Source organism: Hirundo rustica, chromosome Z (assembly GCF_015227805.2).
Source record: "Hirundo rustica isolate bHirRus1 chromosome Z, bHirRus1.pri.v3, whole genome shotgun sequence".
NCBI classification, from domain to species: domain Eukaryota; kingdom Metazoa; phylum Chordata; class Aves; order Passeriformes; family Hirundinidae; genus Hirundo; species Hirundo rustica.
In genome coordinates, this window is record NC_053488.1 from 18,078,333 (window position 1) to 18,104,838 (window position 26,506).

Genomic DNA, 26,506 nt, shown 5'->3' on the forward strand with positions numbered 1-26,506 from the left:
TATCCTCATCCACTTAGATGCTATTCTTTTCTACCTATTATATGGATTAATGACTGATGTCAGTATCAAGTTTTAAGAGTTACTCCTCAATATTTTAAATATCTCAAATAAATTATATAACAACAAGAAATTATAGCTTTTCTCACAAGCATTCCATCTTAAATGAATAATACAAGATACAGATATGTGGTCTTTTTTTTTTTTTTAACACAGACTGCTAAGAGTTTTCCCAGTATTTTGAACTTAGCAGCAGCACATTTAATGATCAGTTGTGAAAAGGCAGAAGAAATATTAAATCATGCTTATGAATTATTTGGTTTTTAGGATAGAGGGGAGAGGAGAGGAGAGAAAATAAATAAAAAAAAAAATAAAAGTACCAAAAATTATTTTATCTGCTTCAACATTCACACTCAAATAATAGAAGCATATATTGTTATCAAATACTGGACTTACACTCATATTCCTGTCCCAGATCTGGATAGAGCCATCTTGACAACCAGCTGCAATAAGTTTCCCATCTCTGCTGTATGTGCAAGTTGTAGGAATCACACGTTTACCTTGAACTGATCGTGGCTTAAATACGCTTTTGTGCTTTTTTTCATTGTTAACATCCCAAGTCCTCACAGTTCTGAAAAAAAGAGTTTAAATAAATAGTTGTTTTAGATTATGTTAATACATGTAAAATAATTCTTCTTGTGATAAAACCAAACACCTTTTCCAGCACAGATGGCATATAATATTGTTTAAATTAAGTTTTAATGGTAAAATAGTATTTAAAATATGAGGAAAACTTTTCAAGTAAGAAACATGTTCACTAAAATGCATCTGAAGCTCAAAAAAATTAAAAAAAACAATTAAAAACCCCAGACCAAAACACTTTTCCCCAAAACTCTCATGTAAATACCTAAACGGTTTAGAATTTGGAAGACAACAAAAAGTTAATACACAAATACTACAGAATCTCCACTGCCACTGGAAATTAAGACAAGGAAAATATTCAGTCCTCTACAAATAATGAATACTTCAGGAAATAGGCATGAATACTTATACCATTTCATAACTTCAACAGATTTTTTTAACTATTCAGACATAACAACAACTGAATATTCTGCCTTTAATTGGCTGGTTATTCTTCAAACTTTATTTTAAAAGCATTTTAAACATTAATTGTAGTATTATTGTAGTTCTCTTCCACTAATCCTGAAGATCTTGGAGTTCTGTTATAAAAATGTTCTTCAAATATTTTAGAAAGACTCATTTATGTAATGTTGTTTTTTTCAAGCTGAGTTTTTCCCACATTATTAGCAAAACAAACACATCCTTTCTCTTTTTAATGGAAAAAGAATATCTGCCTGGATCTTCACTGTTCCTTAGATACAGAAAAACATCCAAATGAGTGAGAACTAAAACACTAGCTACAGGTGGACCCTTTAAACTGTCTTAGATACAAATGTTTTCTGTCCATTTAATATGTTGAGGTCTTTCCATTAAAAAATTCTAAACTCTTCTGGCATCTAATACAGAGAAGAGTTTCAGAATTTGGCAAAGCAAGGAAGATCATTCATTTAGAAAGAAAAAGCCTCAAGGTTCTCAAGACAACCCCATTTGTTTAGACTATACAAACATTGCCTATAATCCAACAGCACATAGTTCACTGGTCCTTAGCAAAGCAAATACAACTTTAACAGAGGCTGCCATTTCTCCAGAACGAGACAAGATACCATGGCACATTAGGAACTTCCATCAGAGCTACAAGACCAGACAGGCCACAGAGATGACATAAATAATTCTAGAATAAAACAGACAAGAAAATGAGCTGGAAATATCTCAGAGAGGTTACAGTTAAGCGCATGTTTAATGACATTAATGAGAAATCAGTAACTGCAAGTTAGAATGAATAAGTAGAATTAATCTCCCGTTGTTCATAATAAAGTCAAGGTTAGTTTTTAAGAGCCTTCAAATCTCCTATCTCCTAATGCACCACTTCATTGCTCTATTTGGAGCTATAGTATAAGATATTCAACTGTTCTGATGATTGGGTTTGAGGTTTTGGCAGGTTTCTTGTTCAGTGCCTTTAACCATTATTTTCATTTCAAATGAAGCACTATATTACAATTATGATAAGGTTGATTAGAAGATCTTCAGAAGTTGCTTTCTTCTTCAACCATAATTTGATTCTGAGATCCCCTTTTTCATCTCCTTCTTGATAATCATCTCAGTCTCCTGCTTTTCATTCACACTTTCTCCCATAATGATATTTGCTAAAAACTTAAGTCTTTTTCCATTCCCCTTCCTTCATAATACTCAATCCCTCCTAAATCTCATTTGAATGTCCTATACCTTCAGCTTCTCTTCTTTCAGTGATGACCATCTCCTAATGAAAAGCTCTGTCCTCTCTTACAGTGAGAGTTCCCAAGGTCTGCCTTGGTACACCCCTTCTCAGGTGGAGCACGTGGTAACACAGTGATGTGCAGGGAAGTTCAGAGCCTGCCTTCCCCTTTTCATTCCAGATGCCTCACAAACATCTCAGATGTAGCTCCAGAAACAATCTCTTGAGAATCCTTTACCATCCTAATTCTTTATTTCTGTTGGCATGGAATGACTTTTTTAAAGCGTTCAATTTCCTCTTTTTAGCGCTTAATGTCCTGTCAAAACCTCAAAAATTTGCTACACTAAGAGCATATTCAAACCTTTTCATCATTTTACTTTTGCACTGTAAAGGAAGAAGAAGCACTTGTATACTTTTATTCCTTATACATTAAAAGAAGTATGAGCCCTATATCAGCTGTAATATCAGCAGGTTGAAAAATCCAAGTTATCTGAACTGCTGCTTCTGCTCTAGACAGTTGGCAATACTCCCACACGTTATATGCCCTGTCAAAAATGCCCACATAGACTATTATAGTATATATTTAATATTCCCTCTAGGTTTTCTTAATGTCCCCACCCTGAGCATGTGTTTGCTGTTGCCTTGCTGCTACTGGATCTAATTAAAAAAAAAAAAAATCTACTAAAGTAAGTATTTTGCAAGAAAACACCTATATACTAGTTACAAATTTGTCAGTCATTACCAGAGAGCCCTTAATTCTTGAGCTAAGACTGAGCTCTTTAATATCTTCTTTCAGAAATTTTTGAAGTATTTTTATTTTTAAATGGACATCATATTACAAACACATCTCATAACATTATGTGCAGAATTTCAGCTTAGCATGGCTTCTGACTGAATCACCACCAACTAAAACATCAGGAGTCACTTGTAAACTACGTATGCTTTGTATTTTCCTTCAGACCAGTGAGAGGCTAGAAGCAGAGATCACTGAAGGACATTGGGGACACACCTTCAGTAGAATGAAAGGAGAGGAGGTTTAGGCTGGATATTGGGAAAAATTTCTTCACACGAAGGGTAGTTACACTCTGGAATGGGCTGCCCGGGGAGGTGGTAGAGTCACCATCCTTGTAGTTGTTTAAAGAAAGACTGGACGTGGCACTTAGTGCACTTAGTGCCATGGTCTGGCTCACCATGGTGGTGTTGGGTCACAATTAGGTCCAACCTAATTGATTCTGTGGCTGGATATGCTCAGCCATGAGCACTCACAGCCCAGAGAGCCAAAGGTGTCCTGGGCTGCACCCAGAGCCCCGTGGGCAGCAGGGGAGGGAGGGGATTCTGCCCCTCTGCTCTGCTCTGCTCTGCTGAGACCCACCCGGAGCACTGCAGCCAGCTCTCAGGTCCCTGCATAAATGGACACGGAACTGTTGGAGCAAGTCCAGAAGAGGCAACAAAGAAGATCAGGGCGCTGGAGGACAATTGTTATAAGGACAAGATGAGAGAGTTGGGTCTGCTCAGACACAAAAAGAGAAGGCTCTGGGGAGACCAAAAGGAACTTCAAGTACTAAAAAGGGGCTTGTAAAAGCTTGGAAAGTGATTTTTTTACACGAGCAGAAAGTGATAGCACAAGAGGGAACAGTTTAAACTAACAGAGGAGAGATTTAGGATCAATATTAGGAATGAATCCTTTACTGTGACAATGTGAGGCACTGGCACAGGTGGCTCAGAGAAGTTGTGGACGTCACATCCCTAGAAATGTTCAAGATCTGGATGGACAAGGATCTGAGCAACCCCCCTAGTGGGGGGCATCCCTAACCTTGGCTGGAAGAGGGAGGAGTTTGGAATTAGATGACCTCTGAAGTCTCTTCCAACCCAAACCATTTTGTGATACAGCGACTAACATCTAACTCCTCTCATTCTAGCCAGAAGGAAAGGAGATAAAAAGGAAAGGAAGCATAGAAACTCAAAAAAAAAAAGGTAATATTATCTTTAAATTGGCAATATCGCAAAAAAATAATTTACCTTCAGGTAATATTGCTTTTAAATTGGCAATATGGCAGAAACATATGGACTGCTTCCATATATACTCTCCCCTTCTGCTACTGACCCTCAATCAGCACACCATATAACAGCCAACTCCAGGTTCATTATGTAATTATGCCTCTGGGGTTTTTTCCTAGAATATTTTCTACCATTTAATGATTTCCTATTCCTCAGATATAATGAAAAAATAAATGAGATTGCATTACAGAAGTTCTATTTACACTTCCTAAGTTCTCTGAGGTCAGTCTGTTGTTTGTGTGGAAATCAGTAAAAAATTTTACCCCTGCATCAATCAGATATTTTCCAGGACACCCTTCTTGTTCAAAAAAACCCTCCTCTCCTCTAAGAGTATCTCCTCAGAAGTAAAAAAGTGAGAGATGAAGCGATAACACTGTTTTATACTCAATGCTGCACCACTTAGCAGAAGTATAATATTAATATTTATCTGCTGATAGGCAGAACCATGGTATTTTTGAACTCCAGTGAAAACAAAGGAAAAACATTTCCTGAATGAGTCTTTTTTTCCACCCAAAAACAAACTATGTTTAATGAAAGATTGTTCTTTAGTAAAAACTAGACAAAGGGATTTTTTTTTTTAAACTATACTTCTAACATATACTGTTGTTTGCTCATTACGTCAAGTTTTCATACATTGAATGATAAGCAGTCCCATCAACATTTATGATTTCTCTTTCACATATTCCTTTTCAATTCAAATATCCATGAAGAAGGCTTCACATACACATGTTTAAATTTAACTTTTTAAATTATGGATTCCACATCTGCAAAACAGATCTTGCAAAAGTGATTTTGTAAAGTTCTTGTATTTGCCAAAGGGCAATTCAAAGCAACTTAGAAAAGTAGGGGAATGTTCTTTTGGAAAGGTAATGTGGCTATTTTCGTGACCACTGAGAAGTTAAATGACACATAATAAACAACTAATTTAATTACTGAGGTTCGAGGGAAGGTTTTGGCAGGTTTGGTTTTTTTTTTCCCCTAAAACATGGGGTTTCCCTTTTTTCTCATGCACTTATGATGCTATTGCTAAGTTAAAATTTCTAATAAAATTAATTATTGGCAACGGCGCTGCATTACACAAATTATTATAGTTATGTAGCTGCATTTCCCAGACTGCAAGCACAGAAAATTTCTCTGTCATGAGTCAGTTAGACACTGCCCTAATACAATCTGTTGAAATTCAAGAAGTGAACCAATGCTAACTTCAAAAGCCAGACCTGCCAAATTCCACTAAGCTTTTTCATCTGCCCACCTCCTCTGTTTCTACTGGACTGTACTCTATTGCACAATGTTGAATGTTATTGGCACTGAATATGTTAAGTCTGCTCTGAATAATTAAGTCTACTCTTATTACTAAAAATACCAAAGAAGCAAAGACTACATTATTGTTAAACTACAGATCAGGCTTAATGTTGTACATCTAATAACCTAATTATAGTGCTCACCGTTGCAATGTACTATAGTGCCTACCAGCGTAATATAAGGTAGCAAAGCTGTAACATACTTCAAAAGCATCGAACAAATATGGAGGCAATGGAAGTAATCATGCCAGTGCAATATGCCACCAAATCATCAGTGATAGAAAAAACATTTTTAAAGTGTTAAATTAAGACTTTTTATAAACAAAAAAGGCAACTGATCTTACAGTAAGAGGTTTTTTAAATCTCTTATGGCATAAAACAAACTTATATACCTGGGAATGAAATTAGGGAACTTATTAATATGGTGCAAAATTGCCTAAAGCAGAATATGCAAAGAGGTTGGTTAAGAAATGACTGCAAAGAGGTTGGTTAAGAAATGACTGCAAAGTTCTGTTAAGATGTACTTCAACCATATGGAGGTGCGCCATTATGTCAGCAAGAAAACTTCCATTATTGTGTTCTTTTTGCCCTCTTTCAGCAGAAGTAAGTTATAGTTTTCTTCTGTTGAGCACATGGGACCCAAGGAAGGTTGCATCACCTGCCAGACAATGAAAAAATTTGTATACACAAACAGGTGGAAAAATCCAGAGAAACTTTCCATATTTTTTTGGCAGAAAAACTTCTAAATAAGCTACCTACTTCCAGCATTTTAACAGAATTAAAATAATTTGAACCAGAATACAAGAAAATTCATAACCAACATATGTAAAATCATACAGAAAAAATTGCCAAAAATATGGATACAACTTGGTAATTTATATCAATTCTACTTTTCTGTCACTTAAATAAACCTGAGATGCAAAAGAACAAAGAGAAGCATAGAGCAAAAGAAAAAGTATGTGATATACAGCCAGTGAGCTAGGCAGCTATGAAACCTTAAATTTCCATCTTTTCAAATTAAACTGGTATCCTTTTTTGACAACAGAAATTACCGTAATTTTTATGTACAAAGTGCAAAAGTACCAAGTACATCATTTGTATGCACAAGAGCTGCTGAATCTTAATCACTGGGGTGGAGTAGATTAAAACCTAGTAACAAGGAATGGGAATTGCTCCCATTCTCCAGTGTGAAGGAACCAAAAAGCAACCAACTCAAAATTAAAATGACACATAGGCATGGAGAAAGCGTGGAGAGTAAGTATTCTGAATTACTAAGCAAAAATCCTGCTGATTGCCAGTATATGCAATATTTGAGGAAAACTAAATTAGAAAAGGAGACAGAGAGGAACTGGAAGAATATTAGCTCAGCTAAGAAATCAAAACCAATGGAGTGCTGTGCAGCATGTTCATGGGAGGAAAACAGCACCAGCAAATACCAGTGAGTTATGACATACAATGACTTCTGACTGAGAACAGTCACTTAGACACAAAGGGTTACCCATCAATACATCTTTGTGATCTTTTAGAGGTTATACTGTAAAGACAGAGTAGAATACCTATTGTCAGAACCTCTTACTTATGTCATAAAGAGTCTGTTCTTAATGAAATCAAAGATTAAAAGCTTTCTGGACAGAGTAATTTTTGCTTTTTCCCAAATTAAACCACTGAGTTAGGCTAACAATACAAAAAGGCACTCTTAAAATTAAACAAATTTCCTGGAAACAAGTAAGTAAATAACATAATACAAGTCTTTTACTTTTTTTTTATCATCAGCTCCTTTACATAAAATGGTATCATATTTGCATATGTATTGCATATCAGCTATTCCCTCCTACATATCTTTCCAAAGTGATGAAAAATACATCCTTTGGAATTTTGCACAATTGTTTTTTAAGTTCTTCATTCAAAACCTGAAGATTCCCTCAAAGTATCTATAGATCAGTCCCTCAAAATGGCCAACTCCAAAATTCAGTCAGCCTCAAAGATTATTGCAGACATATTTTGCATATCACATTGGCAGAAAGAAGGAGTGTCAAAATACTACAGAGTAAAAACCCAATTCTACATATTAAATATTGATATTTATTAACTATCAACAAGAGCTGTTAAGTCAAAGCTCAAGAAGGAGCATCAAGTTACACAAACAGAAATATTTCAGAATGGACCATAAAAGAAATTCCAGTATTCTTCTCTATACCATCTTCCCAGCTTCACTGTGAATTTCCCACTAAATTCCCAAAGCACAGTTCAGATAAATACCTTCTATACTCAGTCTTCAAAGATTCTGAATGCTTTAATCCAAAACAGTAAGTTTCACCTGGGACCTAGAAGTTTCACAAGAATTTTTTTCTTTCTAAAAATCCTAAGATTGCCATAATTTGCTTTGAATATAATTGCTACTTTGGAAGACAGTATACATATTCCTACACAAATTATATATAGAAAGGTCAAGATCAAAAGGAAAGTAAATGACAGAAAATTTTCAATAAAAACAAAAGTACAACAATAGCACATGCCTATTCCATTAACAGTTAATATTAAGTTCCAATGCAGTTACTGATGTTCAGTAGAATTTTCCTCACATCAAAACAAATACTATGAACATAAATAAAACAAAAGGTTTTGTAGGAGAAACTTCATAACCTCAAAAGAAAACACAAGAAGAGCTATTATGGGAAAGAACACACAAGCAGAAAAAAAGGCTCAGAAGAAATATGAAAGTGAAAAGCAGATCAATTGTGTAAAACTAAAAGAAAAAACCTAAGATGACTGTTAGACAGAAAGCAGTACTTGAAGGCAAGCAATACCAGTAAGACTCCTCACTTCTAAGGAAGGAGGATTAATATTCAACATACATTATATATTCAGTGCTGCTTAGAATACAGAAAAATAGAAGAAATCTAAAAACATTGATAACATTCTGAAACAGGATATATCCTGTTATATCCTGAAAACAGGGTAATTGTTAGGATATGAGGTGGAAATGAGACAAACATACCTCCCCATCTTACCAAATCAAACCAACAGCTTTAAGAACCTATGCGCAAGAATAAACTACATGTTAGGGAAATTATGTTATTGAGAGGACATATTACTGAGAGGAGACTGCACTAACATACATTCAAATTCTGTAGAAGATTAATTAGAGCCAAATCACTGAGGCATTAAAAAACAAACAAACAAAACTCCAAAAAGACCACCAAATAAAAAATTCCCCAATCTAAAAACCAATACACAACATGCTCCAGAGGTCTGTTTAAAATCCCAACAGAGTGATACAGAAAAAGGTCTCGTCAGCCTAAAAAAATGGTCTTCAAACTAAAGGCATAGACTGTACTGAAAACAAAGCCTGCAGGGTTAATAGGTTAATTTAAAAGAATTCATTTAGGAGTTCCAGTCTGTGTTGTTGTGATGGGTTCTTTCTCAAAGAATTTTTCCTCAAGTTTATTTAACTCATGGATTCTGTCTGTTTGCCTCCCTTCCAATGGCCAACGTACAGGCAAAAACTGAACATGACTATCCTGCCAGAGTTTCTACAAGCCTTTCTCCTTTAGCATTTTCTTAAATATTAAACTATTTTCCTTTCATATTGCCCTGAAACCCTGACTATATTTGAGTGCATTAGTGATAAATATTTGGGCAGCCAAACTGCACTAAGAGAAAAAAGTCTTGCTGCCTTTGAATTACTTTCTCACTGGGACTGACAGCTGATTTGCTTTGTTTCTTGTTGATGATGTCTTCACATACAAACCTGACTGAAGAGAAAGGTTGTTTATCTTTGCATCAGCCATTAAGATGGAGATCATGGACGTCTGCACCAAAGTGTATAATTTCTTCAGTTCAAATCAGCAAGTTACCTAAAAGCAAGTCTTCGGAAAACCATGCACTGACTAGGCTAGAGAACTATCCCCTGAAGGTATTTTCTTCCAATGAGTAACAGATTTGGTGATTTTGATGAAGGATACTGAGCACTGTAAAGAGTCAATATGCTTTTGAATTAATAATAATTCAAAGTCTATGTTAACGTTGTGCTATTCTGAGGACAGGTATTTTCCTAAGACTGTGTACCACTTTACATACAAGAATTCCTTCATTTACTATTCCTGCGACATCTAAATTCAATATTATAACTTCTATACAGAACATTAGATAAATTACAGGTATTATGTGATTCAATTCTGAAAGTTGTGACAGTAAAAGCAGATACAATTTTGTGTCATTTTCCAAATGGGGCAAGCAGGCAAGATCTCACCTCCCACTTAGAAAATATAAAGTGGGATGTAATCAATCTCCCTAGGGGGTACATCTGATTAAGACCAAAGGGGAAGATTTCTGGTAAAGAACATCTTGACAGTTCAAGTTGCTGTCACCTGCATGAATTGAAATGACTCAAGAGCAGTCTTGCATGATACTGCAAAAGGAGGAGGAGAAGGGGGTTAATCACTAGGAAAACAGGATGCTTTCTAAAGAGCTGATTAGTCATGGCTATAAAATAGCTTAGGCTCACTTGGATCTCAAGGTTTTTTCACTCCATTAGATAACTTAAATTGGAACTAACACACAGCTGAACTCTTCAGTACACCAGCAAAAAATCAACTGAAATTAAAACAGTCAAGAGTTCAAAAGCTCTCTGAAGCAACATCTCTCTCAGCTGATGCTACACACATTAGTTTTAATTGCTTTTGTTGTCATCTTAGATCTCACTCAGACAGTTTTTTGCAGGTCCATTAGCAATGAACTGCAATCTAACAACGGTAAGTAACTAAAGGGAGCAAACTGTATGCCTTAAATGTATTTTGATTCCTGAGGTTACAGAACCTGTTCTAAACAATGCAAAGTTTGACTGCATGGATTAACTGTGCACTATGGGCTTCAGAAAATTTTAGAAATTGATTTTACTTTGTCTTTATGTATGAAGCACCAATCTTCATACATGGCAGTGTAATCACATAAAAACTTATGACCTACTTACAAAGACCAGGACAAACTGCAGCAGATAACATAAATGCAAATTTAGGTATTTATATTTTCTGGAATATCCACTAAAGCCTAAGACATTTCCCTTATCCTCACAGGAATCCAGAAAGGAAAAGACCATCTCATCAAGAAAAGAAATTATGGTTCTTAGTCTCAGTACTCCAGAGATTCATGATACAGTCCCACATCTGTCTGGATAACCACAGAGAACACTTTTTCATATATCATCATCACAGTCTTCTCACATCATATACTTACACTACTGAGGAAGTCCCTGTATTCTTTTCTTACTTTTGTGTAAAGTTAGGAGTTTAAAGCAATAAGTTAGTAGACAAAATAGTATTAAATTTTATGATTCTCGAGGATAAACAATATGCCCCCTTATTAACTATATTCTCCACATGGGGGAAAATTGTGGTGATTTTGATGAGTTTAAAATGTGTAGAATTAAAAATAGTAAAGGTAGGACATAAGTAACTAAGAAAACACTTTTAACAATCTGGTTTTCCTTTAAAAAAATAGCAGAGAAGTGACTTAGCTTAATTTGAAGTTTAATTAGACGTTTCATAGCTTAATTTGATTAAAAAAAATCAAATAGCTCCAGAGTTTGAACATGTTACTTGTAGTCCTCTTGTCTTCTGTTTGCTTGAAGACCTGAACTTCTGACTGTTCACAAATTCACCTTTTATTTCACTGCACAGCCTGCTGGTACCTGAGCAACCTGATCTGAGTTGGCTTTGCACTAAGCAGGGAATTGAAATAGATGACCTCCAGATGTCCTCTTCAACCTAAATTATTCTGTGACTACAGACAACTCAAAAGGGTACTCTAACATGCATTTAGAACATAAGAATATTCCTGGCAGGGACCCACACATCTTATATCTAAAATTCTATGAACTATGAAAAATCTGCTCAAAAGCTAGTAAGAATAGAACTAAGTCCAAAATCACAACAAAGACATACAAATGTCACTAGTGTCTCTAACTTTAGGAGCAACTGGGAGACAGAAAAATCTGAGACTGACAGATTGGAAAATCTGCAGAAGCTCCAGCTCCAACTTACGCCTGTTGTCCTAAATGTCGTAAAGACATGTCTTACATCTCCACTTCCTAACTACATGCTTGAGCAGTTAAAAGTAACCACTGACATACCACACCGACATACCACACCAATCAAATTTTAACTTGCAGCTGAGAGCACTCCCACAGAGGTGAATGAAGTGTCAGGAAAACTCTCAAAAAATTTTTTGTTTGTTTGTTTTATCCCAGACAGAATTCATGGATGCTTCCTCAATAATTCAGCTATTCTTTAAGTGAGTGCAAATGCCCAGCTTTATCCTTTCTTTTTAGCTAGGGCATCAGCAAAATTTTTAATTCTCACTTTCTTAGAATCCCAGACCAGAATCACAGAGTATCTTGGATCAGAAGGGACCTATCAGGATCATTGTTCCTTGCAGATCTACATAAAACAAAGCCACCTGGCTAAAGAACCTCATTCAGACGCACTTTGAACACTGCCAGGCTTGAGAGTGGGACCTGTTCCCTGGGGAATCTCTTACATGGATCAATCACATTCTCAGAGAACATTTTCCTAATGTACAGGCTGAACTCCCACTCATGCAGCTTCATTCCATTTCCTCATGTCCTGCCACTGGACCAGAGAGATGAGATTAGCACCTTCCATCTGCTGCCCCCTAAGAGGAAGTTAACCATTCCTCCCCTCCGGGCTGAACAAGCTCAGCAACTTCAGCAGCTCCTCAAAACTCTTGCCCTCAAGCCTTCCTCAATTTTGGTCCCACTTCTGATACACTCTAACAATTGGATGTCCTGATGTATTTATCCTGTGGCACCCAAAACCATCCCCAGGACTCAAGGTGAGGTCCCACCAGCACAGAAAACTAATTTACCATATTTTGGTCCCACATTTCCTCTGCATTGTAGGAAGTTTCCCTTTTGATTTAAAATTTTAATTCTTAAGATGATCTACCTGAAGCTGTGTGTATCCTTTAAAAATGAAGTTATGCTGTAAAAATGTCAGTTGAAAAAGCCCTCAAATGTAAGCTCTTACCATTGACTGCATATCTTATTGCAGCAGCTAACATTTGAATCAAGAAAAGCTTCAGAAAAAATATGAATGTAAACGCACGTAGTTTATAAAGACAAAAATAGCTCTACTAACCCTTTTGTAAACATACAGCTTTCAGCAAGGGCCAGTACAGTCATTATTCAAAGTCTTCTTAACCAGGCCTGCTCATTTGCTGTACTCTCTTAATCAGCTCTGCACCACGTATGTATCTATAAACAGGTAAGTCAGTCTAGGAGAAGCCACCCTCATGGATCTGTAATGGACTTCACAGCTTCAGACATGTCAAGACAAAAAGCAAACTACTATGCCAGAGCAGTGCAAATTACTAAACACCTGTGAGATAACCACATTTTTTTTGATGAAGGCACTCTTGTATTACAAACAAGTCTACAAAGAAATTTTTCCAAAGACTTAAAATTATGACATATCAGGAGATTTTAATAAGAGTGACAGAACTTTAACCCTACAAAACTACAATGACCCCTCCTCCTGCAAAATACCATGGTTCTGCACCAAAGGATGAGATTTCTGCTCTTCCAGAGAGAGAAGAAAAAAATCTCACCAAAACTTAAAATAATTGATACACATAATTCCTAAGCCTCACTGTTGCAAACAGCTGAATAGCTATGGCTGACATAAAAAATAAAACATCAACTTTGAGAGGATAAATAAAGTAGATATAAAAATCCCCCTAAGTAATTTGACCTTCACAAATGCCAATTCTGCTTTATTTTCACCTCATGCAACTCTTGAGAACAAGTTTTTCGATAATCTGCATGGCATTTCCATGTAAGTATTTAAACAGTAACAGATAATATAAAATATTGGTTAAACCAGGTTTGTGTGGAAGCAAAAAACCCACTATATTTACATAGGTGAATGCTGAGATGAAGACTTAAAACCTCTAACTGACAGAATACTTAAATTAATTTAAATAAAATTACTTTATTTTGGGACCAGGGACCAGACTATTAGTTCCTTACTCTTGGTGGTCATTGCATGCATGCACACTAACATCAGGCTTCTCTGAAGCCATTAACATTTTGTTACTTCATGCACCTCATTTGCCCTTGTCTGAATTTTGTGAATGCTGCACTAATCACACACATTTGATATTTAGCTCTAAGTAGTATTATCTGTAACAGTCTGGGAGTGCTTCATTTAAGTTAATTCCCAATTCACAAACAGTCATTACAAGAAATTTAAGCTTGTTAGGCTCACTACATTATGGCACTAAAAGTACATGGAATACATTTAAGTTATATTCCATATAATGATATACCTTTCCAAAAAAATGTGGGTGAATCTTCCACATCTCTAACACCTTCAGAAACTTTGCAGTATTTTCTATTTTTCCAACACCTCACACTCTTGAAACTGGCAGACTTCATGAGTACTTCAGCTTTCATTTGAAAGTACCACGAACCTCAAGTATTATGCAAGTTCCAACTAGAGGCTCAGAAATCACAGAATCATAGAATCACAGAATTTTTAGGTTGGAAGAGTCCTTCAAGATCATCGAGTCCAACCCATCTCTAATACCTCAACTAGACCATGACACCAAGTGCCACATCCAGTCTTTTTTTAAACACTTCATGGTGACACCCGGGCAAGCCATTCCAGTACTTTATCAATATTTCAGTGAAAAACTTTTTCCTAATATCCAGCCTATATCTCCCTTGGCACAGCTTGAGACTGTGTCCTCTTGTTCTGTCCATTGCTGCCTGAAGAAAGAGACCAACCCCCAGCTGATCACAGCCACCCTTCAGGAAGTTGTAGAGAGTGATAAGGTCACCTCTGAGTCTCCTCCAGGCTAAACAACCCCAGCTCCCTCAGTCGTTCCTCACAGGGTTTGTGCTCCAAGCCCCTCACCAGCCTCGTTGCCCTCTTCTGGATGTGCTCAAGCATCTCAACGTCCTTCCTAAACCGAGGGGCCCAGAACTGGACACAGCACTCAAGGTGTGGTCTGACCAGTGCCGAGTACAGGGGAAGAATGACCTCCCTGCTCCTGCTGACCACACCATTCCTGATCCAGGCCAGGATGCCATTGGCCCTCTTGGCCACCTGGGCACGCTGCTGGCTCATGGTCAGCTGCTGTCACCAGCACCCCCAGGTCCCTTTCCTCCTGGGCACTGTCCAGCCACACCGTCCCCAGCCTATAACGCTGCAGGGGGTTATTGTGGCCAAAGTGCAGGACTCAGCACTTGGACTTATTAAACCTCATCCTATTGGACCCTGCCCATCTGTCCAACCATTCCAGGTCTTTCTGCAAAGCCCTTTGTCCTTCCAACAGGTCAACACACGCTCCCAGCTTAGTGTCATCTGCAAATTTACTAATGAAAGACTCCGTGCCTTCATCCATGTCGTCAATAAAGATATTGAACAGAACTGGCCCCAGCACAGACCCCTGAGGGACACCACTGGTGACTGGCCGCCAGCTGGATGCAGCACCGTTCACCACCAAATAAGAAAAACAAGCAAGGAACTTGTTAAATATTTTATTTATTTGCATTTTGAGTAAATGGATGTTATTATAGATCTACTTGAAGAGTGCCTTGGCATTGTACAATAAGTTACCATCTGTTTGTTTAATTGGCTAAATCATTCATCTGTATGTAACCTGATGAAGGGCTCCTTAAACCAAGCTACTGTCTTTCTAACAAAGCAGATGAGGAATGTTCAGAATATTTATTCCATCAATCTTGTGTTAGCCTTCAGAAGAAGGTTTAAAAACAAAGAAGCTTGTGAAAAGAACAGATAATTTAAAACAACGTTGACTTTTCCCCAAAATACCCAAATCTGTGAAACTAAATTATAATGCTATAGTTTTTCGTGTACAGTACTTAAGAATCTATTAATGTCATCTAGATCCTACAAAATGGGTATTTGGCTCAAATCCAAGCCATTCTAGAGTCACTGTGAGACTTGTTACTCAATGGGCAATTTTCACGTAAATGTGAGCATGAAAATATAAGACACATCCTTCATTTATTTGAAAAAGTTTTTGGAGCAAACAAGTCATGGCCATGGACTCTGGTCCTCTGAGGCAGCCTCACTGCATAAAAGAACTGGAAACATATGTTCCATTTAAATGGCAATTTTGATTTAGTGGTCCAAGAAGACAACCATATTATGTATTTTTCAAAGGCACAACACTCATGCAGTGTTTGTGAAAGACTAACAAAAATCTTCCAAAGGAAATGCAGCTCACACTGCCAGTAAACAGATGCTGGAATGATAAAACACTTATAAATAAGTAAATTTAAAATTTATTCAGGAAAAATACAGAATTTTATAGCTTGGATGAAATAAAGCAGGTTTTTTTACTAAAAAAAGACACCAGGACTGGAGTTCTAAAGCCAAACTTTATCTCAAACTAAGTCTGCTTTAAGGTAAATTATTTGCTAGGTTTATAATAAACACGCTGATAGAATAATTATTTTTTAAAGCCCAATTGAGTACCACTAAAAAAGAGAAGACACCTTTTTTCATCTCTGAGACTTTTCAGTACCTGGTATTCTGCCATCCAGTTAATTCACTGTGAATCACACAACAGAAGAAAGCTACAAATGAGTATAAGTAAATTATTTATTTTGGAAGGAGGAATGTATATGGTCTAGTAAGTTTATAATGACAAAAGAAGATCTGCGTCTTATCTCAACAAAAGGTCAACCTCAGGAGACCGAATTGTTTGCCAGCATGCTCTAAATCATACAGACACCAGTGAATGTGGATCTTAATTGTAGAGATTAGCTGACCAGAACTTTCCACCACCATTAATGAGCTGAACTGAAGAATATCAATCAGATGTTTTCTGTCCTAGCAAACTGAAGATTTCACAAAACACACGTCTGGAAAGATTTCAAGGAGAAGAAACATTTACAAAACCAAACTAATTCCTCTCAAGAGAAATGCATTTAATATAAAGCTTTATTAGAAAGTACTTGAATGACAATATTAGCTGTAAAAATTAACATTATTGCCACAAAACAACTGCAAAATTATCTACTGGGGAATGATTTGGAGACAGAAGTGGGGGTGGGGAGGAATAAGCTAAGAAGTCAATGAGGAATTGGTCAATAAAACTGTGAAAGCAGACTGATTTTGGAGAAAAAACAACTAAAACAGGAAAGAAGTCTTTCAGTTAATGTGCTGTTGTAACAACTGTTGGATCCATATCCTACCCGCAGCTCTACATGGACAGTTCTGCCATCCTCAGAAGGACTATGTGTGGACTTCTCCATATCCTCAAAAATTGATTACCTTTGACACACACTCATAGTTCAATAACAAGCCTTTATCTATAAAAAGCTGTCATATGAACAGCTTGATCATAGTTTTTATCACTGAGAAGACCCAGCCTGTTCCAATTTCAGATTGATTAAATGGTGCTTTTTGTGTTCACTGTTTTGTCTGATGATTGAAAGAGAAGTTTCAACGACAATTTCCGTGTGAAAGCTACAACTGGTAAAGAATTCCTCAATAATCAGTTCCACAGTCACATAATACTTTGTTTACAAAGGAATTCTTTCTCCTAGACAAACCTTGCTAACTTTCAATTATTGGGTGAACTTATGTCTTTAACAATTTAAGGACCTTTCCACTGTTGGCCATTTTATTTCTGGGGGTTTTTTTGTCTGTTTTTTTTGTTTGTTTTGGTGGGGGTTTTTTGTTTGTTTTGGGGTTGTTTTGTTTTGTTTTTGTGGGGTTTTTGTTTGTTTGTTTGTTTTTTTGCTATTGCCAAGTCCCTTAATATCCTACCCAATAAATGGAAGTGTATTCAGCTTCCTGAATATTCTTGAGTTAGCTAAAATTTCAGGATATATCTCTGACATTTTTCCTTTTCAGTGTCTTTTACCACTCTTTTTAAGACTGCTGTCATTGGAACTAGACACAGAACTCAACAGGTATTGCTGAAACATAACATTAACATCATCTCCAATGCCATTGGTAAAAGTTCATTCTTTGTGTGTGTATGCATTTTTAAAAGACATGTATCTGCTTTTCCACAGCTTCATACTAGGAGCTTATATACAATTAACCCTATGTAACTTTCAGGGAAATATTCTTCTCTGTGTATGACTTCCCATGCTGTTGTTTTCACCCAGCTCACTAACCAGTCTGCTCTCCGAATTAGTGGCTAATACTTAGTCTTCAGATTTTACTAGAAACACATTCACACTTTCTCTGATAAAATCTGCTTTCATTAAAATAATTTATAGAAATATAGAAGTTTTGAAGCAATAGTTCAGTCTTATGAAATTGCATTAGAAGCATGTTGTTTTGATTACTGCAGATTATCAGTTTTAAGATCTATTCCTATTAGCTAGCCCAGCTGATTGATAGATAACAAATGTCTCACATATATTTACAAGATTAATCCTTTAAAAGTCTGAAATAAAACTTACTGGAATTAACAGAAAAAATTTCAACATATTTTGGAATGTAATTTATTGCTTATAAGTTACTAATGGATACTATACAAAAATTTACAAAAGGTTTTATTAAATGAAGAAGAGTAGCTACTTTCACAAAAACCCATAAATAATTACCATGATATTCTATCTCATTTGCAAAATGGGATTTATCAGCCTTAAACAGAATTTTCTGAACTGCGAACTTTTCCAGGCTTCATCATCTTCCAGTGAAACCATGCACCTTTGAAACCACTATGAGCCAGAAATACAACTTCGGACTGTTCCAATTCATTCCATGAAAAATGAAAACCACCCAACATACATGTCTAAACAAGCAACTTAGCAGTGGGATTTTAACTAAAACATATTTATATAACATGAGGGCCCTGATAAGAGGAACAACTTAAAACTTCATTACTCAAACAATGACATTACCTGCAATTCTAAACATCAAAAAATCACAAAGCAAATATTTTCAGAGTTTTGATCTATTGCATATTAAGTATCATTAGTCATTACTATGTAGCTTTAGTACAGAATCAGATTTGAACATTAATCATTGCAATTTAATTTTATTTTCTAAGAAAAAATGCATATTTTATGTTTGTAAGGAAATGTGCCAAAATAAATCCTTGTCTACCCTACTTCACTTCATTATTACCAAACAAAAACATTTTAGTTTAGTTTACTAAGTCTATTGTACTTCCCCTTGGTACTCGAATAATCAAAGAATTCTGGTCATTTGAATAAGATGCATATCTCATGTGAAAATAGCCCTTTAAACTGAGTTAAAGGTTAAAATTATCAGTGAATACTTGAAAGGATTTTATCTCCATATAATAAAAGACATAATACATTTTTCATGGGAGAAAATTGCCAGTGAAAGATACTTGTGGAGCAAAGTCACCACAATGGAAGTATTTGCCCAACAACCTGTATATGACCCTAAACCATGGGAAATTTCCTATCAATTTCAAACATGGCAAATTCTTGTCTTCCCTATCTGATATTAAGTTGAGCTGATACAAATACTAGAACTTCCAGCTCCCCATCACTTCTATTCTGCCAGAAATTACCCCACAGATCTACTAACAGACCTGCACTAAAGTAATCTCTTTTCTCAGTCAGGGCGAGCCAGGACCAGAGATGATGTTAAGAGAAAAGCTTTTCCAGTCTGACTGAAGAGTTAGGAAACAACTTTCAGGTAAAGCTTAACCATATAACCCAAGTGGAGCACAATACAGGTGAGAAGTGAAATACTATGTGTTCTAGTTTAAAAGAAGAAAATATATACACCAAAATTTCTGCCTTCCCATCCTAAGCTAAGAACACTGCAATTGCCTAGCAAAAGCCTGTGAAAAGACAGTCCTTCCTTGCTCCACTCACTGCACAGTTCTAAAATGAGCAAACCCTTCAGAAAGTATTGAGCTACTGTGAATACTTAAATTCTGTGCTTGCCAGATAAATCAATCAATTTTTTAAATGTGTACTTTCCATCTGACATACAAAAATACTTTCAAGTTTCTTGCTGCAGTAAGAAACTTTACCTTGTTAAAACTAAAAATAAATCAATTGACAGAACTGTATTCTTCCATGCTCTAAATTAATTCTGATTTTTTTCCTAAACTGTAATATTGTACTGGGAATAAAAGTTATCTCATAAAAATCTTGAAGAAACATTCTCAAACTTCATAATTGCATTTTCATATGGAATATGACACAGTAAGTGAATATATATGTGTATACACACCTGTCAATATATGTGTCTAAAACAACTTGGCAAGAGTTATTTCTTTTCCTAAGATGGAAGTCCAAGTTATACTATTCCTCTGGGAAATTCAATTGTTCCACCACAATGTTATTTGTATTCCGTACCCTATAAAGTAGTATGATGCAACTAGATATGATTCAGGGTGATCCTTGTGGTGAATAGGTACTTTGGACCCCAAAGCAAGTCATACACTCTATAGCATGCAGGTTGTTTTAAGAGGTAAATCTAGAAAGTGCAAGCAAAGCCTAAAACTGCAATTAAAGATTTCTAAATCATCCCCCAGATGAAGGTAAAACACCAGTAATTATTTTCAAGTATGCTTTTTCTAACTGGCCTTTAAATCTGTGAAGACAGATGCAGTGTTGAAGCTTAGATTGAAACAAAAGTTATATAAAATATCTTGATAGTAGCCCTGGCATTGCTATCTTACTGTTCTGAGAAATTTTCAAAGCTGCAGATGGATCAGTGTTTTAACTGTATTTATTACATATAAAATATTTCAAACACTGAAGACATTAGGACTGTTAGTATTTATTCAAAAGCCTTCTTCAGTGTTGTACTTTGGTGCTTCTAAACAAAACAAGGACAGTCTATGTAACAAGCTTTTTCACTATTTCCTCAAATGCGTTATTCAAAAAAATCTACCAATTCTGCAAAACAGCAAGACAATATAATTACATTAACACTAAGCCACACAAGTCCAAATTCAGCTCTCACCTATGTTTTTATATGCACTGTATTTGTGATATGTAAAATCATCAAAGAAACGTAAAATTATAGCTTAAGTTCTCCAGTTGACAACAATGTTGTTCCAAGACTTAGCACAGTTCAACAAACTCCAGGGTTGTATTCATTTCAAGTGTAACCAGTTCAGGCTGAGCGGCTGTCAACCTGGAGTGAGCAGACAGTATGTAACCTGAAGCTTAGAGCCTATAAATCTAGGAGAAATGCCAATAATCTTCACAGCCAGTGGAGCTGTCCTTCACAGTGCACAGCCAAGCAGGCTGGAAATACCAAATCTTGTGCTCTCCTGAGAACATACTACTGTGGAGAAGAAGATCTAAGGAGCAAGCAAGTGGTTTTATAACAGGTTACTTATGTCTTAAGTTTATGTGGAACATACTTCAGTTAAAGAAAAACAGAATCATCTGGGCTGAAGGGGGCTTGCCAGTTAAAGACAAGCTTAACAGCACCATGGTAATAACTGATTGCTCCACGAGCAGTGAGCCTGACTGCTGGCCATCTTCAGCTGTGCTCTTTGCAGACCTGCTCAAATCTCTTTTCTGTCAAATTACCAAGTTTTATGCAGTTCTGAGCCTAATGAAAGTCTAGAATACAGTTGTCATGACAGGAAAGTCATACATTGACAGCTGCCACCTAAAGAGACTTGTTTCCAAGGCAGCTAACAGAAGATGAGACAGCAGACATCCTAGATGAAAACCTAGCTAACAGAATGGAAATGAAAGATAAGCTGAGATAAAAGCCATCATGAAACAGCAGTGTTCACTAAGATAGATCAAATTTCAAAATTCCTTAGTAGTGTCTAGGACTTAACAGATATCCTAAAGGAGAGAAAAATCATCTGACAGCAATGGTTGCAAACAGCAGATACATGTTATGCAAACTACTGATCCTTTATTAACTGTATTTTTCTGCTTGAAACTACAAAAAAAGACAGATAATATTTACTAAGCAACAGTATATGGTTAAAACGAAAGTTTAAAACCATATTCCATAGAGCAGAGTAACTACATATTTGAAACACGCATTTGACAAGAGACTAAGAATTCTAATGTGCCTGAAATGCAAAATTCTGTTTCAGAAGATTTGAAACTACTTCACTGAAATAATTAGAGCTAGATCTGCATTAAAATTGTCCTTAAATAACTTATCACAGAGGTGAGTTTGTGATGGCACTAAATATTCTCTAGGATACCTTTAAGAGAGTAGGAACACTAACTTAACTTACTAGAAGATGAGAGAAAACTTGTGAGAAGAATGCTCTACAGTAAACCAGCTGTTAATCAACCATAACCCAAGCTGCAATGACAAATCATAAAGCTCATGACTGCTAAATTTCAAGTTTGGCTGTGATTCTGCTCCTAAAAGAAAAAAAAAATATAAGAGAGTAGGAACACCTGTTGCTGGAACATCTAACAACACTGACCTCTCTTGTTTATTCTTACAGCAATACCTATCACATTTGCGATAGAAAACATCCAAATAACAAAAACAACATTATCCGTTTCCTCTTCCTTCTTTGTTATTGCAAAGAAATCAACTGATATTTTGGAATAATATAAACATAGAGTTAGTTATGTCTTAAAACACAGGGTATTTTTAAACGTCACTCTGCTCACGAGTATTCCCAGAGAGTAAAAAACCTTTTAAAGACTTCCTAAATTCCAAAACTTTTTTCACTTTCAGGCAATGTATTAATGTTGGAATTTCTGTTACTATAACTCCTAATGCTGTTCTGTACATTTATTCAACATACTGCTCATAAAATGAAAGATCCTTGCCTTAATAATTGAATCTTCCAAATAAGCCCAATAATGTGGCAAAGGATCTGTAAGAAAGACAAAGAGAGTGTTGATCACACACTCTATCTGAACCTTATCTAGAATGGCAAGGAGTACATGCAATGTAAAGCATCATTCAGGAAGAGTTGTGGGATATTTAGAGTTCTAGGCAACATTTAGCCATAAATGAAAAAAGATAGATTGTGCAAGAAAATGTCTCAAGTTAGTATCAAAACTGATGAAAGCTTTGTGTATATCCTTTAAAAAACACAGTGAACGGTTGATATAAATTAATTAGTCTCAAATTCATTAAAATTGAAATTATCTGTAATGCAAACTTGAGAATTATTTCGGTTCCATGGAGAAGATAGTTGCTTTTCTATCTTTTTCTTTTCTTTTAATATAATTTTGTTCTAATCACATGAAATGTTGGAAAGTTGAAGCACTGAGAATATCAGAATTCCCATACATAAGAATCTGTGCACAAGATTTAATCTAGTCAAAAAACTCAAATAAACACATACTTTAGGTAAATCTCTAGACTAGTGTTGTTCATTCATACACTTACAGTTAAACACCAGATTACTGATGGAACTGTCAACTTTCTTAGTTCCTTCTGCAACTAAAAGCTAATAAATGCTTAACAATCTGTAAAAGTCCAAGAAAATTATTATTCATCTGTAATCCCAGAGTAATGAAACTATTTGTTTTAATATAAGGTTATATTTAAACTATTTGTTTAAATATTAAAAAAAAAAAAAAAAAAAAAAGGAACAGTATGGTATTGCATATTTCCACAAGCCATCATCTGAAGTATTTTCAAGGAAAATAAAATGAAGTGAGCTACTGAGATTTTTATGTATCCATTAACAACCGCATAAGTGGGCATGAAATTAGACAAGTTAAGAGGAGTTTTCAGATTATTCCATAACTGCTGTGTTTAGGCTCTGGCTCATTTCAGTGTGCAAGCTGACTAGCTTCTGTTTCTCTCATATAGGAGTCTGATGGAACCGTGCAATTTTCTTATGCAGTTTTTCCTGAGCTCAGCATTGTGTCCTTGAACAGTGATACAAAATGCGCTGAGACTCCCTGCTGGTAACCTGTATATCTGCAGTCTGAAGTGAGAAATTTACAAATAGCCTAATAACTGCACATTAAAATATATTATCACCAAAACATACTTCTAGGATTTTTTAAAATGTATAGCATATTTGAAAGCCATGTATAAGTTACATATGTATAAGACACAAATCACCTCTGAAAATATTTCATTTACAGTAGCAATTCTAAGACACTTCATTTTAATTACTTTTTAGTTCAGACTACTACTATAGCCCTAGTCACCTGGAATCAAAAGGAACTGTTACATACATATAAATCTATCCCTAAGTGAGTATTTTAGTTATAGCAGGTTAACATAAATATGGAATTAAAATATTTGAAAATAATTTATTTAAAACATATTTAAAACATTTTACTTTCATTTGACACAAGGCCACTTGCAAATTTTGCTTAACTTCTTTATGCATCATGAAATCTCCAGTTTCAACATGCCACCCAGAAAACGCCATTTTCTTTCCTTACATTATGTTTAAACTGTACGCAGGTGGCAACCATTCAACTAAAGAGACAGATTCCTGTTAAGTGCTGTAGGAATCAGATACAATACACTCCACAACTCATTTGGTTTATGAAGGACTTTTCTCTAGAGGGAGTGCAAATGCTATCTAGAGCCATACAATACACAATTAGGGTTTAACAGTACATTGACATCTCTCATGTGCTATCCTGTGTCCTCTTCTCCTTCAGCCTCAGACTCTGCCATTCAGTGTGCCCCAAGGAGCATGACACACATCCCTCAGCCATTAGTTCCAGCACCTTCTGGATGATTTAACTGAAAACCCTTAAATCTTTTCTTGCAAACATCTTCAAAAATAGCTGATGGTTCTGGAAACCAGGTTTGAAGTACACACAACCTCTCCACATGGAAATACTCATCATGTGAGCAGAGAAGTCTCTTTTCAAGAGACAACTATCATTTTGCTTTACTGTTCTGTGTGATGTCCAATACAGGTTAAAACAAGCAAAAAGAGAAAATGTTCAGCTTTCCTCCAGAGCTTTTAAGAGCATCCCTGATATCATCTTCCCACATCCACAGAGGATGACCCTCTGAAGGGCCTCATTTTCGTGTTTAGTGTCAGGTCTATACTTCTCCACACAAGGCCAGTTGCGTGGAGGCAGTTCCTTTTCTCAATGTGAGGATTACATCACAGCTTGTAGATATACAGATAGCATCACGTTTCCTTTTGTTTCAGAGTAGTTGCTGTACTTAAGATAACTTATTCTGACATCAATGTCTAGTAAAAATTTTAGAACAAAACTAATGGGAATCTATGATGGAATTTCCAGAGCTTTTCTTCACTGCGTACAAGATCAGCAGTGCACTCTCAGGAGAAAATACAAAGAGCAGATGTTTGCACCTTTTCCTCTTATATGCAATACTCTAAAGTTTTAATTTCGCCTCTTAATGGGTATAGATGATCTTGCTAAATTACATCAGAGTGTAAGGACTCTGATGTCAAGGACTATGAATGTCAAAGCACATTAGTGTACAATGTTAGGAACATAAAAACTGGGTACAGGTAGGTCTCCTGCCCTGTAAAAATATTGTTTCAGGACTGGGAGACTTGCTTTTTTTGTTTGTTTAAAACTATAAACATTCATACCCAAAATCTCTATGTATCAGAGATACATAAAGCTAGACTGGGCTTTGTCTCACCATCTTACGAGAGAGGACCTTACAAACAGTTAACTTATTCACGTCAACATAACACAACTCCAGATAAAAAACCATTGCAAAGGTATTGTACCTTAAGGATCCACACACTACATTTTGAACAGTAATGCAGCATGAAAGTACATCTTAATTATTTATTGTCACTGAATAACACAAAGATATAAGGAACATCTGGCTGTATCTGATTATAGGTTCATTTAGCCCTGTATTCAGTCTTCAGTCATATCAATAATGATGCTGACAAAATCTGGTCATTACAGTTAATTCTTTTCATTTCACCTTACTATCCACAGCTGTCATATAGAAAGTATTACAATCCCTGCTGCGTTTCCTATCTGTTTATGAGTGCTTCTAAACATGAATTTTCTCATCCCTTTTTAAACTTGCCTCCATATCCTCCTGTGACAACACATTCCAGAATAAATCTGAGCAGCACCCAACATTTTTTTCTTTCATTGGTTTTAAACTATATCCACTTTAAAGAAATATCTCTTAGGTTTGGAAGAGGTTTTCAAAAACAACAGTTCCACATTCAGCACACCTACCATCTTGAACATTTCACAAATTTTGATCATATACTCCCCTACTTAGACCCCTCTTCTCTAGAATAAAGACTGCCAGACTTTTGGTCTGACCTGAGAAGCCCACAGTCTCCCAAGTTCAAGTTTTCTTATAATTATACTGGGTTTTTTGTATGCAACATAAACCAAGTTTTCATATAGACTCTTCAACAGTTTCATATTTCAGCCAGCATTCCACAAAGTGAAGATCTATTGGCTTGAATAAAAAAGCCAGCTTTACAAATTGATGAAATATGATTCTTCAACACGTAAGGGTCAGGTATAACTACTGGAATAACTGTAAAAATATTAGACTGTCAGATAGATACAGTTGTAACATTTAATGATGTCTGTAACTCATTCTAAGCAAAATGTCAAATAAACACTATTAAATGAAAAAAATTCTGCTTTCTAGAATGCTTAATACAAATTGCATTTACTTAAAGTTCAGAAAACCTGTTTCCTTTAAGCATAAACCAATAGAAACCAATTATATCTTGCTGACACAAACCAATTCCTTCTTTATATTAAAACTCTCTGCCTTGACACCTAAGTACTATAATGTTACTATAATAATAATAAATATAACTATAATATATATAATAAATATATAACTATATATATAAAACTATTATATATTATAAACTATAATATATATCATAAATATAATAATTATAATAATAAAAT

At 35.6% G+C, this 26,506-nt stretch overlaps 1 protein-coding gene across 1 annotated transcript in view; it reads right to left on the reverse strand.

Annotated features, from left to right (window-relative positions):
- The window catches only part of WDR70 (WD repeat domain 70), a 125,878-nt gene that overhangs the window by 56,659 nt on the left and 42,713 nt on the right, over window positions 1-26,506 (reverse strand). Inside the window, exon 7 of the mRNA XM_040089950.1 lies at window positions 454-628. Coding sequence (XP_039945884.1) covers window positions 454-628 — 175 coding nt within the window. The remainder of the gene's footprint in view (window positions 1-453; window positions 629-26,506) is intronic.